Consider the following 17,484-nt stretch of genomic DNA (forward strand, 5'->3'; position numbering starts at 1 on the left):
CTATTTTAACAATGTCCTTACTACCTTTCTGGGCCTTGAACTTGTTAGGTGTGTTGCTGTCTATGCAGGATCAGAAAGCTCTTGGATTTCATCCAAAAATATCTTCATTTGTGTTCTGAAGATGAATGAAAGTCTTACGGGTTTAGAACAACAAGAGAGAAATTAATGACAGAATTTTCATTTTTGGGTGAACCATCCCTTTAACCATTGCTACTAGATTTAGACTCAAGAACCAGTCTAATTTGTGAACGAATCATTCAAACAGGTTTTGTGAACCAGATTGACTGATTCGTTAAAATAATCCAACTAATTGGATTCACAAAATTGATTCACACAGATTAATTCACAAAATGTGAACTGCTTTAATTTTGAGGGACAAATACATGGCTTTATTGCATCAGATACAGACCACTGGTACTTCTGTTGATTTGATACAAATAAATCAACTCAAAACTTATCGGCGCTCCAATAAATTTGCTCTTTTTGTGTTTTGCAGCAAACAAAAGTCAAAGGTGTGCAATGACATCAAATAAATAATGAGAGAACGTTTTGCAAATTTGGAATAACTTGAGAGTAAATAAATGAAGACAGAATAATAGGTAAATAGACCTCTGTATTTAAAAAGTGGAAATAAATCTTTTCTTGAAGCACTTCACCAGGGATTAGTTTGAATGGCAAATGTCTTGCCTACTCTGACTAAATCCAGTCTTGCAATATACAGTACTAAAGTGAAAGGATGGGCCCCAGGGCACCTTGCGTAGACAAATTAAGTGTGGTCTGGGTTAACAGCATGAGGAAGAATTCAGGTGACATTTTAATTCTATCCTACCCTCAGCAAGCAAAAACACATGAGTATCAGAGAAACGTAGCACAGTAATGTCGTCCTAGCCCTTGGAAAAAGTGATTACAAAGACAAACTGCAACCCAAAAACTCATGCTAGCACTTAAACTGTCCTTTCCCTCTTCAGGTTGAGTTATATGACCTCCAAACTCTGTTTCCAGCACGCTTGGCTTCACCTTTAGAATTATTTTGAGTGGCTCTTGACATAATCTCAGCCTCCGACATCTTTTTTTTTCCCTGAAAAGAGTTCTTTGTGGCATTGTGCCAGAAATGAACCACTCCTCCCGGCGTCAGATTCTTGTGAGTTACATTACGCTAACATTACGCTTCCCCTCCCCCATTTAATTCCCTGTCTCATTCTTGCTTCTCTCCTCAGTTTCTTGCTCATCTGAGAACACAGCTCTTTTGTTTCAAAAATCTCACCAGTTTTTTCCCCCCTGGGTTGAACTTTGTGATATTCTAATTGCTTTCCACTATTTTCAGCAACTTCCACCTCCCACCCCCGATCTCTCTCTCTCTCACTCTCTCTCACCACCCCCTCCCTGGCCTTTGAAGGTGGGCAGAAATAGCGCATGTTGCTTGTATCTACAGTGTGCCTTTCTAGACAGAAAAATGAGCCACCATTAATGAAAACAGATTAGTTTTATGACCCAATTTTGTCCACATCAGGTCTCCTATGACTCAATCTCATCCAGTGGGCTTTCAAAAGATCATTTAATGTTTGAAACAGATCGCCTGTTTTTTTTAATTCATTGTATTTCGGCTAAGCAACGTTGAGGACATTGAGCACTCGTGTTTTTGTGTGGTTAAATCAAACCTGGTAATCCGGTTACACCGACATTACATGTCATTGGACTCCCGAGGCAGGAGTCACTCAATCCCTTCAGAGGGGCAGAGAGACTCAGGAGGTGTTAATTTTGGCACATGCCGTAAAAGCCGTCCCATCCAAACCTTGACTATGGAGACCTGTTGCGACCAAGAGGCTGCCAAGCGCTAACCCCATTAAAATTCCTTCTTTATGAGCAGTTGCCAACCTGGCTGAGATCTGAATTGGATTTGGCTGCCATACAAGGAGGCTAATCAAACCTCGGGCTTCTAGGCAACTAGACCTATCTTGTTCCTTTAAATTAGAGCTGTAATTCCGTCTCTGAGGAAAAGGCTTTTGAACTGACCAACACTGCAGCGTTTGTATGAAATAACTGTTTGTTCTCATTGCCGCCCTCCAGTGATTTCTGTTTTTGGCTTGTTTTTTGGTACAAACTGGGCCCAGGGGGTGCGACGCCCTGAGCCATCCCTGAACCCAGGATTGAAAAATAACCACAAGAGTGCACAGGGGCCCATTAAACACCCCTTTCCCATTTATCATGGCACAACAACAGGAGCAGCTGTGCGCTCGCGCTCACACACACACACGTATCCATCAGCAACATGTGATAATGGCCACAGCGATTGCCAAACCACGCACAGAGAGGGTGGACAGCCAGGACCCGGGGAGAAAGATGATCTTATTAAGTGTCAATGTGGTACGGAAGGCTGTACGTGAGGCGGCTGACACATTCTGAGAATGGCTGGCATTGTGTCCTTGCTGAGTGATAGCAATAATCATAAGGATGGCAACAACACGAGGGCCAGATGAGCAGAGAACTTTTCAGCTGATGCGTTCCAAAAACAAGACAATCAAAAAGACAGAGAGGGATATTTGACAGGGAATACTTCACTCACCTGATTCCAGAGTGCTAGTTAATGAAATGATTCGATATTTTCCAAGCTAAATGTTACCAACGGTCAATGATCTCAGAATTATGGAAGGCAGTTTTTGTGAGATGAAGTCTAAATATAACTCGAAATTGCAAATATGAAAATACGTCACGATTATGAGAACTAAAATGAATTTAACAATGTAAATTAAAATAAATTGCTGTTTTTAGTTTTAAAAATGTCAAATGTTATCATTTTTATTTTAAAAGAGGGAAGTGTGAAAAGTTTTAATTGTGAGCTACAGTTCTATCATGACAACTTATATTTCCAACCTTTTCATTTTTTTTTTCTCTGAGGCAAGTTATACGTGAGACAGTTATGTTTATTTAAAAAAAAAAATCCAGTTGTGAAATATAAATTTGTAATTATGAGAAATAAAATTGCAATATTCATTTTCTTCAATTTATTTTTTTAATTTTCAGCTTTTCTTTATTTTTCTCTAAGCCAATATAAGAAATATAAACAATAAAAAGTTTTAAAATCACAATTGCCTTTTACCAATTTATTTATTTTACTCTAAGGCAATAATTAGCTTCCATACAAAACATGATTGTAAAATAGATTTGAACCTGCTTTGTCACTTCCCAAAACTAATATTTCATTTTCATTTCTTCTTTCCCATTACAATGAAGAAATGACTAAAATGAACACCATCAGATCTGGTCCCTCACCAGATCTTGATATGGTTTCGAGACATCTTTTATAGTGTCTTTGGTGGCCTGGTATCATAATAATAAGGGGAAAAGCTATTGTTAGCCTGGATTGCAGTAATATCACAAGGTCCCATGACTCGGTTGTCTTGTGGACTTTGTCTGCTGTGCCTTTAAATCCATAACACAGACAGAATCTTTAAACAAACCAGAAAGGTAGAAACGCAAGAAGGCAGTAATCATTCTTTCTTCTACTGGTCTCCATTTAATAAAATTCTACTCTCATGTCGCCATTGGCTTGCTTTACAAATACAAAGTCTGGCCTTGTCTTTTATTTACTCTACCTCTGTCAGTCGCAAAGTTACATGACGTGAACATGGGAGCACTGCTCAACTCCTGATGATCCTTCAGAGCCTACTGGAAAAGGGAAAGAGCAGCTCCCCATGAGACTGGAATTCACGGTTGCTAGGAAACGTGATGGAACATGAATATCACACGTCAGAAAGCTCAGCACGGTGGTAAATAGTTCCCTGAGATGAGATGCACACATATCTCCCTCGATACAGTGAGCCGCTTCTGCCTCGTTGGCCTCCATCACCATCTCTTCGCATTTGTTTGCATTGTGAATGAGCCTTTGCTCATTCCTCAAACTCACAGTTACCTACACGATTATTTCAAAGGGAACATCACCATTTGTGTGCAGCTTGTTAACAATGAAACACTCGGGCAGTGTTTGTATTTCAGCCTTGCAGCTACAAAATCTGTTGTGTCTCCGACTTGAAGAACTCTGGCGTTATTTCAACAAGCCCTTTTAAGGAGACTGAAGTGGTTTAGTAGAATAGGCTTCCTGCTTTTGATTTGGAACAGAATTAGTCCTAGAGCACTTTTCTTTTCTTCAGAGGATCAGTCCTGTGCAGATTTTATGCTTTTGAATAGCTTTAAATTCACAAGTAATTTCAGTGTCAACGTTTTACTCATAAGTGATTTGAAGTCTGTTATTTTCAATCCTGTAAACAGCAGAGTGATGGCCAGAGGACACAACATTCACTTAGAAGTTACTTGACAACCATTTGAACAGAAATTGCACAATTTTTCCTATGTAAGACATCTTGACTAATCAAGTACCTGATTACAGCTAATTACGCTGATTATAATCATGCAATGTCACTCCAAAGTATGTAGCAATGACAAGGTAAGTGAGTAAAACCAACATATTACTGGAGAGTGGACTAACAATTGTAAATGCAGTTTAATAGTAGTGACAACTAAAATACTGTTAAATTCTCTTTTAGATTCCACCAGAGTAGTCATTTGAAATAAAGGCAGGGGAAGCAGTTTCTTGGGTAAATTGTTAATTTTATTGGAAAACAAATATACAACTTGGAATGGATTCTGAGACATGGCTGTGCCATAAGCAGTTACAAAAGAAAAGTGACTAATTAAAAAGCATAGTAAGAACAGAACAAATACAAAAAGATTAGAGTGTATGAGTACCTGGCGATAAACCCGTTAGTATTTAATTCAATGATGTGGCAATAGTGCAATGCTGAGGACTTTTCCCATTTCTATTTATACTCAGTCCTTTGTCCATGCAGAGTTGCACCTCCACATAAAATCAAAAGAGAAGAAAAAAAAGAATCATGCCAAAAATTGTTGAAATGACGCCACGCTGTGAGTCAGCTGGACCCTTGATGTCACCGCTCGTCAGGTGGGCAGGCAGACAGAGCAAAAGAAGAGGAAAAAGGGGCCTGTGCGTAGTCAGTATCTGTGCCTATACGTATCACCTGGTCCCATAACTGCTCCTTCTAACAGATTGTTTACAATGACTAGGAGTTGGGGGAAGGCATGAGCACTCAAATCTTATAGTATACATGCAGATCCTTTGGACAGAAGGAGAGGATGGGGAGAAATTAAAATGAAACATTTTACAGAAATTAAAAACAAGAAAAGGCAGATAATTTTTTACAAGAAATTCTGTACAAGGCCTTCACTTCGCTGTCATCATCTGTACAAATTCTGTGAAGAGAGAGAAAAAGCGCGATTAAGCATCACTGCGAAAAAAGGGCAACTCAAAATTGGTACTAAATGTTTTAAATGGACACAGACTCACCTTCATAATTGACCTGACCATCTCCATCAATGTCTGCTTCTCTAATCATTTCATCCACCTCCTCATCTGTTAATTTCTCCCCCAAGTTTGTCATCACATGGCGCAGCTCAGCAGCACTGATATATCCGTTCCCGTCCTGAACAATAAGAACAACAATCCGTCAAAATTAAGTCTAGGAATGTTACTAGCAAAACCTTAATAACAGGTGAACTGAATTCAACAGTTCTTCAGAAGCCTTACCTTATCAAAGACACGGAAAGCTTCTCTGATCTCCTCCTCGCTATCTGTGTCCTTCATCTTTCTTGCCATCATGGTCAGGAACTCAGGGAAGTCTATTGTTCCATTACCTGATTAAAGGGTAAAGTACACAGTCAGATAAGTGAATGTTTTAATTGTGATAATGGTTTCAAGTCATATGCAAATTGGACCCTACTTGCAAGAGTTAACATGATGATGGCTAATGTAGCAGCAAAAATGTGTCCTCACCATCTGCGTCCACCTCATTGATCATATCCTGCAGCTCCGCCTCTGTAGGGTTCTGGCCAAGGGAGCGCATGACGGTGCCCAGCTCTTTCGTGGTGATGGTGCCATCCCCATCTTTGTCAAATAGTGAGAACGCCTCTTTGAACTCTGGAAGGATAACCAGGGGAGACAGATCAGTGTTGGAGCCACATAACCACATATTCATAAACCCTCCCTCAAAAATCACATACATCAATCGCTTTTCCATTTTAGCAATTAACAAAAGGAACAGGTAAAGTACTTCTACTTCTTCATGTCAAGCTTTTTGAATAATTAATTACTTGTGGGCATTAAAATTCCACATGGCCACTTTGTAGATCCCATACTATGTACTTCATCTTAAACAGTTTGTATTTTACAAGAAGTTCAAAAACTTAAAAAAATTAGCATTTATTAAATAGCTCTGTTGCTAAGACCAGTAACAACAAACGCCTCCACAGATGAATGTCTAGGGTGACAGAATGCTGTGGAAGACACACACAAACACCCCAGAGCCATGGCAACAGCTGACCACTAGTACTAGTTTTAAGGCCTTTGAACGAAGGCAGTTCAACCAGACCTGCAGAGCACCATTAGTTACATGTACAGACAACATGCAAAACAAATCACTTTGCGTAGATGCCTCAAGTACCTTCTAGAGTCAATTTCAAAAGACAACATTTTGTACAGTAAGTCAAGTAAGAGTCAGCACTGTCACTTATTTATCAGTTTAAATGAGGAGAATTAATCCTTGCAGGCATAGTCAGGACAAAACTATAGTGACAAGTGAGACTGCATTTCACCAGTGCATGCATTTGCCCAGTGGTCTAAGCACTAAAGGGCAATACAAACTCTCCCTTGTGCCAACACTGCCCATCGAGCAAAGCTGATGAGACCATTTGATACCTCCTGTGATATAACGTCCAACATTACAGATGGACAACCAGCTTTCCTATTACACAAAACATGGGCCCATTCAAAATGTTTTACTAAAAACATGCAAAATAATACTGAAGCTTAAGGAAATGCATTGGGCTCACTTATTAATTTTATTTATACATGTATATTTTTTTTAATTAAATGTTATACTATCCAAAGAAACAACACGAAAATACAGAACAATTACAATTTTCCCAACTCAACAATCAACTTATAGCGTGTTCATTAATATTTTTAAGTTTTTATTCTTATATTTTCTATTTTAATTTCAGTTAAAGATAACTTCCTTGTTTTTGTAATTTTAGTAGTTTTTGTTTATGTTATATATCGAGAGTTTTTTTTTTTGGTTTCATTTATTTATTTTATTACATCAGGTTTAACTAAATTAAAAATATATATTATTAAAGAAATATTGCCCTAGCAACTAGCTAGTTTATTTTATTTGGTAACAAATAATTTCGTGGTTTTAACTGTAGTTTCAGTTAACTATAATAACCCTAATTAATGCAACAATTAAAAAAAGTAAAAATGCCTAATTAAAAATAGTACTAATTTAACATAAATTTATTTAAATTTACAGTTGCACTTATCTGTACAGTACCTGTTATAGTTTCTGTACGGTATCTGTTATAATTTAGATTCACATATTTCTTGTTAGAAGCTGTAAAAGTTATGAGCCTGCACATTCAAGGAAGCAATAACCCATCCATTCACACAGATTTGACTAAGTTACAACCTTAAAAGGCAACAAAATAGCAATTATAGCAAACTGGAAGGGCCAGGGTATTGCAAAATGCCATAATCCAGTGCAGAAACTCTGAAGGGGCGTGTAAGAAAAGAAAAAGCATGTCCTTACCAGCTATTTGCTCCTCTGTGAGTTGATCAGCCTGGGGATGGGAAGAGATGGCAAACAACCATATTACTAAATGGTGTGGAGAACAAACTCACTAAAAATTCATAGTGTTTTGGTTCTCTGACATCAATGTCTAGCAACCTGTGTGAGACCAAACAAAGACCTCAGTTTCCCTCCCTCTAAATGTTACGACACCAGCTGGAGAGAATAAAGTCCCACCATAGCGACGGTATTTAGACACTCCTAACAACAGCAATTCATCCATCCACCCACCTGATTCCCGGTATTTGGTGAACTATTCCCTCGTGGCACTATAGATAGTCATTTTAGATAGTAATTTCACCTTTTTATTGTAATAGTAGCCCTGTGCCATAACGCTCGAGTAACCTAGTAAGAACACTGCAGGCTATTTCATAATGACAGAATATGATCACTACGTTTTAACACGTAAGTTATGCATATTAAAATAACCGGATACATGAGCAAAACATGTGTGATACTGAACATTAATCTTAAGATGGTTCAAGAATTAGAGTAAATGTGCCCTCCACGACTTCATGCACGAAACCCAATACATAACAGCTTTTTTTCGGTTTAACCAGCTACGTTAACGTTACTTTTCTTATAGAAGCCCGTTATGGGTAAAGTTAGCTTAACAAGTTAACTTACATATGATGCTGTTCAACTTAGCAACTAAACCAACTAGGATCCTTTCAGTTCAAACAGCGCTTAAAGAGAAACGAATTCTGTTCAAGATTGTATACGTAACTTACCCTGTGGCTTACTGAACCCTATTACAAAGTTTAGTAAAAAGTACGCTCTCAATGTGAAAACTGAAAGTGAATGAGTTCAAGCAGACCTCTGAAGTTTAGTACTTCCTTTACGTTAGCGCAGAATTTCTTCGTTTTAGCCTGTGATATTAAAAACAAGCGGAATATGACAAAAAAAAGTACAGCAAAACCCGAAGGAGTAGGAGATGTGAGGCGGTGGGTAACGTAACTTATACTCCTTCATTCAGTCCGTCCACTGTAGTCGTAAATTTGGCGGCATTTTTCTGTAAACGACTGAAGAAAACTCTTTTTCTGTTTCTTGACTTCTTTGCTCCCGCGCAAATATATGTTCAGATCATATATATTTTCATTAACGCATGTCTATCGTTTATTATAAATATTAGCGTGCACTCACCATTTTTTCTTTTTCTCTGTCTGTCTCCCTCCGTCTCCGTGAGAGATTCACAAATGGTGGTCGGAATATTGGTATAGACCCGCCTTAACGGTCGTACATAAACACCTCCCATCTTCCTGTATCCATCCGCCAACCGCACTGCATTCTGTCTAGCGGTGCTTTGGAAATGCTGCGATATTTGTCCACGAAACTAAACTAAGCTCGAGTAAACGTGATATATGTCCTTCTTTAAAAACGCTGCGGTATTGTGTTGAACTATCGGCTGGTGTTGAGGCACAAGTGCAGGCGGACTATCTGACGGCGGAAGAATACTGAACGCGTTTCGGTTGTGCGGATGCCTCTGATTGGTTCGTTTGTACCTGCAATGCGTCACTCCCTGGTCACACACTGTAGAATTTGCCCGGTCATAAATGCCATGGAACTTAGAGCTGAAATAGGGAATCACCTGAGCCATTGTGAATTCCACCCTTAGGGGGCCAAAATTATAGTGTTAATGTTCTGGGTAAATGTTAAGATTTTTTTCCAATTACATAAGACCCAAAATTGTTGTAAAATGTATCCAAATTTCTTAGTATGGTATAATGCATCTTCACACAGATAAGAAAACATATATGTTTTCCATAGAAGCTTAATTGTATGGTGTTGGGCTGTAGTTTATGCACACACTGTGCAATTTTTAGATTCAAATAACCTTTTTCAGAATGTGTATTAAATGCGTAAACAAAGGAAAGTTGTGCAACTTGTATAATTATAGGCTAATGAACAATTAAGGCATGTTCACACCTATAACGAAAACTTGGCTTATGTCACACACAGTAAAGTTCTTTTTATTGTAAAGCACTGCATTTATGTGTCATTTAAGTTGGGTGGATTCTGACTGGTTGTCAAAATAATTCTGAAAGTGATTCCAACGATATTGTACCTCTATGTTGCTGTCTTTATAGTTATGGTGTGAACTTCCCTATTCTAATAAAATGATTAAAGTGTTATTTTTAATGATTATTAAAACAGTGGCCTTAAATTTCTATAAAGATATTCCACCCTTATTGTTTTTAGCATAAGCTCTTAACAAAATATCTTATAGCTCCCTCCTCGCAGGCCACCTGTCTCTGGCCTTGTCCCAGGTCTGTTGGATATTGAAGGGATGAGAAGACAGACTGCTGCTGAGGGTGGTAGAGGCATTTTCACACCAAAAAACAGCAGGAGCAACTGAGATTATCAGTTGAGTGAACCGCCCTCAGTATTGTTAATGTGATGCATTTGCATTGTATTCGTCTAGGTGCTCTTGGATCATAGGGTTCATTATTTACCCCAGATGTTTTCCATGCCTCTGCACCACCTCACCTCTAACCATCACGCATCCGGAAAGGAGATGACTGAATCAAACTTCCTTTTAAGAAAACAGTTACGTCTAAAACAGTACAGCATGAACTTGGGTGGTTCCTGCATGCTTGCCTTCCCAGAGCTTGTAAAACCAAGGGAAAGAGTGAATCATGCAGTGGTTATACCCACAACACATGCAACATGTGTGCTTAATGCCTCTTTCAGGTTACCTAAAAGTTTCCGCACTGTCTGGATGCAGAGCGGCGTCTGGTATCTTAAAACAATGTAATTCCTGTAAGATTTTAATCTGTCTTTCTAGCTTCCACAACATAAAAATAAACTTTTTATTTTTTATGCAATGCTATTATTTAAATGGCCAGATTATGCATATTGTGTAACACTTTGCTTGGGCGGTAGAATTAAAAAAAGAGCTTTCAAGGGCATTTGTTGGAATAAAAACAAATGTTATGTTAGAGGAACAAATTTATATATTTATCATCATCATCATTGATTTTGTTAACTGAAATTCAAAAGATTAACTTTATGTTTAAGTTCTAATAAAAATGTATAATACAAACTTAAATGTAAAAAACATGCTGCCTTGGCAACAAACTGAAATTCAGTAACTTTAAGTATTAAAATGATTAAAACTAAAACTGAAATCAGCATAAATTAAAGCTAAAAGCTGAAAAAAACTAATAAAACCACAAAAGCACATAACAAAATTAATTAAGCTTAAACTAAATGTAAAATGAAAACTAAAAATATAAAAATAAAAGCTAAAAAAGTATATGTGTGTGTTAGTATAGAGAAAAATGGACTAAAATGGACTTTTATTTTTTAATAGTTGTTTTACATTTTTATTATGGCATTGCAATGTGAATGTAATATGGTCTGGACAACATTGTAGTTTCAAAAAATATCATGATGACAAATATTATGGTACAGATAAATTAATATGGCACTATATAAATGTGGTACTGACAAATGATCATTATCATGTTCAACTTAATTCATATTAAGGATTATAAGCTAGTAAAATGAGTACAGCTAAACCATGTATCCAGTTATTGCCTTCAGCTATGCCAAGAACTTTGGAAATAAGATGCCAGTGTCTGTGAATGGGTAATTGAGGACATAAAAAGCCATGTGAGACACAGATGGTTGATAATCACTGGTATAAAGAGCCCCTGACCACTCAGGTGTTTACTCAGAGTGAGGGCCATGAAACTGAAGACCTATTCATTCTTAATGCACATTGAGGCTTTGTACCCAACACTGGCAGACACTGCAACACCAGGATCCTGTTTCCCAACATAGACCTGTGTGTGGCTGTACACACGTGTGTCTGTGTATGTGTGGTAGTGTTGACGAAGCTGTACATAAAGGAAAAAGAGCGTGACTGAGATTGTCTTTCCCTTTCTGAGTGTTCATCTGTTTTGCCTCGCTCTTTTTTTGAATGACCGCCAAAAATCGTGTAGTTGAATAGTAGGCAGAAGTCGTCATTGTTAGGCAAACTTCACAAAATGATGAAAGATACATATAACTACACTGATAAAAATGATTTTTTGGTGAAGTAAACACTACATAAAAACAAATGTAATTTCTACATTAAATAATTTAGTTCAGGCAAGAATTAAAAAATTAAAGTAAATTCTATATTAGTACTCAATTTAAGCTTGTAGAAATTAAAGTTTGAACTTAAAAGCATATTTTACTTGGAACTGTTTGTCATGTTTACAAGGATTCTTTAAGTAAATATCAAAGTTATGATCCCGTTTTTCCCATCATGCACTGGGGCATGAATAATTAAAAAGGTTAAATTTGTCACTGTTTTTTAGTTATATTTACACTGTTTTATGGTTGCTTTTGTTGTTAGGTTTAGTAACTTACTGTTTTGTGACATCTGGAGTTGATTTTCTACTCAAAATGACCCATTCTTACTCAAACACCATCCACTGATTGTCACCGTCATTGTGTATGGTGTACCAAGTATTGAGGTCTCTGTGTTCATTTGGGTAACAATTCTTTTGAGTGGACATATTATCTTAAAAGGATAACAAGCTGTCTACTTGCTTGCTTACATGTTTGTAAGTGAATCACATGCTTTAATAGCATGGTTGTTTCCCAGTGTTACATCGTTTGAGTAAATTTTAGAAGCCATGACTGAGTGAAAAATACTTAAGTATTGCAGATTTAATATAAAATAATCAAGTAAATATTACTCATCAAACTCTAACTGGCCATGTTAATTTTACTTATTTCCTTTGCTAATTTTACCTAACTTAGCCAAGTAGATTTTACTTAATTCAGTACTTACATTTTACTTAAAATTTATTTGTGCAAAACTTGTCAAATAAAAATTAAGTAAATTTACTTATTGTTTTTTTCAGTGATGGTTATAATTTATACCAAACTGACATCAGCTTTCCGTCAGGAATGGATGGAGGATGTTTCAAATTCAATTCTGGAAAATTCAATTCAGATTTTAACCACTATGGAATTCACAGGCTTGAATCTTGACTCGTAACAGACAAGCTCTGTATCTTTGGCAGTAAAGCTGATTTAAAAAGGGGATTTATATTCATATAATCTTCCACCTCTGTCAGATTTCTCAATAAGAACAATAAATAAATCAGAATTAAAAGAGTACTTTTTTATTAACATCAGGAGCTTTCAGAGATCAGTGATATAAAAAAAGCTTATGAATGGTTTTTGATGCTTAGTGTTCAGAGAGATTTGGCTATCTTCATAATTGAAATTATTATATTTAGATAATGCAGTCTTTTTAAATACACATTGTTCTTAATTTTGACATAATATATCTATAAACAAGGCGATATAATAAACTGCCTGAATGCATATACATGATGTGTGAATAAAACAATGCATTCAGTAATAAGATTCATGACTGCAGCATTGAATAGGATTAGATTTAGAAGAAGCACAGATTTTCTGTCTACAATGGATATAAATTATGTCACATCCCTCTTTATTGCCCTTTCCAGATATGCAGTAGAGCACCACGGTTAAAATAAACCTCAAAGATAGCTTTAATTGCTGCAAATAAAATGCTCAAACACGGTAGGTTAAAGTGCAACAACTGATATTGCAACAAGGATTACTGTAAAACCTTTCGAGTCGCTTAACCTAATGGTAAAAAAAGCAGTGACCTTAGAACATGGCTTGATAAAGGAAAAAAATAAATGATAAAGTTAATTAACGTGCTATGAATATTTATATAACATATTGACCCCAAACTTTCTTGATCAGCGCTGTTGAGCGTCTCAGACATTGTACATTGCTACCTGTAATTCAAGTACAGCAGAAGCTTCAGTTTCACATACAGTACAGCATTAATATTTAACCATGTATTTAGTGAGACCTATTTGACATCCCTGAACGCTCCAGATAATTAAGACACTTTAAAAAAAGGAGCTTTATATATAGAGAACAAACTGTCAATTTATGCTACTGTTCATTAGAGGCTGTATATGTATCTGTTCATTAATGTGATAGCAAAATACACATGCAATATATAGCCTACATCTTCGAGATGAATTCCACATTATATTTAACCTTTTAGACTCTCTCTGATTCTCTCTCTCTCTCTCTTTTATTCCAGACGGCCCAGTTTTAGACATCTGATATGCAAGACTTGGCTGTTCTCACACACAGACACTGTGTTCAGTACTTACTGATGGCCAAGTTACTGAGATGCCATTTAGCAGATAATAACGAGAAGACTAATATGCGAATCCATTGTGCTGACAAGGACAATTACTGACATATGACCGAATGAAGTAACAACTGATAGCTTTTTTTTTTGGCAGGTCTTCGTCTTGTGTTCTTCCAGGAATCATTTTATTGCTCCATTTTATTGTTGCCTTTTGTACTACTGTGCCAATTACTTGTCTTGATGATTTACTGTTATGGACACCAGTTGCTTAGAGAAAAACACAGACAAAAAAAAAAAAAAACAGTAAATTTTTCTGTTTTACATATTTACACCACTAAGTTATAACACCACTATTTCACACACATATATATATATATATATACACATTGGACTTTATACTTAGAATCAACGCACTCAACAAATTCTTATGTACATAAACTGGCACATCGCTTGCATTATTTGTGCAAAGTTTGTCATTATGTACAAATTTTTCATTATTTGAACTAGAAATGATGACAGATATCTCAATACAACAGAGGGTATCAAATCTGTCGGTCTAAGTCCTGATGATTTAATCCTCTGCAGTGCTCCCAGTTATGCCTTGTCACAGCAGTAACAGTCAGACCATTGCATCTGGCCACAGTCCAGAGCGCTGCAGCAGGCTGCCACCCCCATTAAAGCAGGCCATCCCGCCACGAAAGGCCACTGCAGAGAACAAACACACTCTCACTCGGCCCATTTGGAATTCATAGGACAACGATACCTCTAACATTAATAGGACTGATACAGACACAGGTTGTTTACATATGTGACCCTGGACCACAAAACCAGTCTTAAGTCACTGGGGTATATTTGTAGCAATAGCCAAAAATACACTGTATGGGTCAAAATTATAGATTTTTCTTTTATGCCAAAAATCATTAGGATATTAAGTAAAGATCATATTCCATGAAGATATTTTGTAAATTTACTACTGTAAATATATCAAAACTTAATTTTTGATTAGTAATATGCATCGCTAAGAATTCATTTGGACAACTTTAAAGGCGATTTTCTCAATATTTAGATTTTTTTCCACCCTCAGATTCCAGATTTTCAATTAGTTGTATCTCGGCCAAATATTGTCCTATCCTAACAAACCATACATCAATGGAAAGCTTATTTATTCAGCTTTCAGTTGATTTATAAATCTCAATTTCGAAAAAAAACACTTAAGACTGGTTTTGTGGTCCAGGGTCACATATCATTTTGCAAGTATATTTTGTGGCTGCAGTCCTTTGTATACAGTGCTCATTTGTAAACCTAACCAAATAAATTTATTTATCATCCTGATGAAACTGTTTCTAGCTAAAGACTTAAGGAAGAGTTCACCTAAAAATGAAAATTTGCTGAAAATGTGCTCACTTAGGCCATCCAAGATATAGATGAATTAGTTTTTTCATCTGAACTGATTTAGAGAAATTTAGCATTACATACTTGCTCACCGATTGTTCCTCTTCAGTGAATGAATGCCATCAGAATGAGAGTTTAAACAGCTGATTAAAACATCACAATAATCCACAAGTATACACACCACTCCAGTTCATCATCTTGTGAAGTGAAAATCTCTGTGTTTGTAATGAAGAAATTCATCATTAAGATGCTTTTAACTTAAAACAGTTGCTTCCAGCTAAAAGTCCTCGATCCATAATATTGCTTTCTCCAGTGAGGTAAATTTTCAGCACATTTTCATTTTTGAGTGAACTACTCTTTTAAATTTTCAATGCAGAAGAAGTGATTTTCTGATTGAATTTTGATTGAAAGATAAAGCAAGAAATAAAAGTGTCATCTTAAAGGGACAGTTCACGCAAAAAATGAAAATGTTCTCAGCCTCACGTCGTTGCAAACGTACAGCTTGCTTTCTTATGAGGAACATAAAAGAAGATATTTTGGTAACCCAATATTGTCGGCAGTCAAACACTTTGGGTTACCATTGTGACTTTCACTGTGTCAAAAATACATTTATCTGAATTTATCTTTCTCAAATGATCTTCTTTGTTCCACAGAAGAAGTCATACAGATCTGAAACGACATGAGGGCGAATACATGATGAATGAAAGTGAATAGTTTCTTTAAGGACAAACCTTGAATAGGACACAATTGTATGTGTAAAAGCAGACACATATGAAGGGAGAGAACTGCTAAAATAGATGTAGCAATGCATCTGCAGCTTTGGTTTGTCCTTCAACCTGTTTTCTCAAGTTTGGAAAGTGACTTATACGTTTCAGAGGGACAAGGTTGCATGTGTGTACATATGTACGCATATTTACTCAGTACTTGACTATACCTACATTTATGTACACATGCAAAGTGTGCTTAGAAGGATTACAATATAGATCAAATGTTTGCCACAGCTGATTTCCAGGTCTGTTAATTCAGTGAATGTACTTTAGAGAGGCACACAGCTGAGGTGGCTGTTACGTAAGTAGTCTTTCATGTAGAATCCCTGCAGAGATGGATCGCTTTTCATTCTGGCCTCACCAGCTCAGTTCTGACACCATGTGATACTTGACTGCTATTGCAACTTCTGCTTCTGTTTGGGTTCCAAACCCATATCTCTTAAAGGGATAGTTCACCTGTTAAGCACTTGAAGCAAGCTAAAAGGTATTGTTTTTCAGCAATTTGCCGTAGCTTTATAACAGCCTATGTGTTTGAGTGAAGCTCAGAGTGAGGGTTCAAATAATCAGGCCTTTAATTACAGCTTCATACAGAATGGATGGTTATTTTGTCCCAGGGAATGAAACAAATAACCATCATTAAATGTGATCTCGCTGATCTGTGATTAACCCGACACATGCAAAACAACTATTTTCAATCAGTTTTAGCTGTGATTCAGGTATATTTAGTTGATTATGGCCGCTATATTTGCAGGTTAAACAATGGCAGTCTTGTGTCATGTTATATTATGAGTAAATACAAGTCAGTAAAACCCTGGAATAAGGGCGTTTTCATATTACATTATTAATGTAACAGACTATGTTATTCTCAGTTCTCTTTTAATGAAATGTATTTATGTGTTCATTCATTTATTCATTCTTGGTCAATTTATAATAATTTTCTGTGACTCCCCAAATCCAGTTCACAAAAAAGGTATAATTTATAATTAATGAAATAACATCTATCTGTGCACACCTTGTAGGATTTTTCCCCCTCACAAGAGCACAGAAAATAAATATTTTATACATAATTACAATAATAACATCAATAACACTGTGATAAAAATACTTTTGACATAAACTTCAATTATTTTATGACATGTTTTCAGTCAAATCAAATGTTTACCTTTTAGAATGGTTATTTTTTTCTTTCTTTTTTTTTGTACTAAGGTTAGCATGATTCTAGTTAATTTATAAAATGTGAATTTGGGTGTGCAAAGTACATTTTTTAATGGTATTTACACAATGTATTAATACTTAAATTATGAATATAATGAAATATATTAATAATGATATAATTGTACATTACGTATTTTTATAATTTAACTTTTTTATTTGAAAAATAAAAAATAAATAAAACATCACATCAAATACACTAATCCTTACCACGCATCCCAATGTTCCTTTAAGAAAAATTCTGAAAAGAGATAAGGGTAAAACTGCTGAAGAC

At 36.2% G+C, this 17,484-nt stretch overlaps 1 protein-coding gene across 1 annotated transcript; it reads right to left on the bottom strand.

The window, feature by feature from the left end:
- Nucleotides 1-4,584: 4,584 nt before the first annotated feature.
- On the bottom strand, nt 4,585-8,952 carry calm2b (calmodulin 2b, (phosphorylase kinase, delta)). Its single transcript, XM_058794100.1, has 6 exons — nt 8,838-8,952; nt 7,656-7,686; nt 5,846-5,989; nt 5,600-5,706; nt 5,360-5,495; nt 4,585-5,265 (listed from the first exon to the last, which is right to left on the bottom strand). Exons 1-6 carry the CDS (start codon nt 8,838-8,840, stop codon nt 5,237-5,239), a joined length of 450 nt encoding a protein of 149 aa, XP_058650083.1. The 5' UTR covers nt 8,841-8,952; the 3' UTR covers nt 4,585-5,236.
- Nucleotides 8,953-17,484: the final 8,532 nt, after the last annotated feature.

The sequence above is a fragment of the Onychostoma macrolepis genome, chromosome 12 (genome assembly GCF_012432095.1).
Source record: "Onychostoma macrolepis isolate SWU-2019 chromosome 12, ASM1243209v1, whole genome shotgun sequence".
NCBI lineage: Eukaryota > Metazoa > Chordata > Actinopteri > Cypriniformes > Cyprinidae > Onychostoma > Onychostoma macrolepis.

Coding starts and splice junctions, on each gene's coding strand:
- calm2b (XM_058794100.1), bottom strand. Junction 5,707..5,845: donor CAATGAGGTGGACGCAGATG/GTGAGGACACAT, acceptor CCCTTTAATCAG/GTAATGGAACAATAGACTTC. Junction 5,496..5,599: donor CTTTCCGTGTCTTTGATAAG/GTAAGGCTTCTG, acceptor CTTATTGTTCAG/GACGGGAACGGATATATCAG.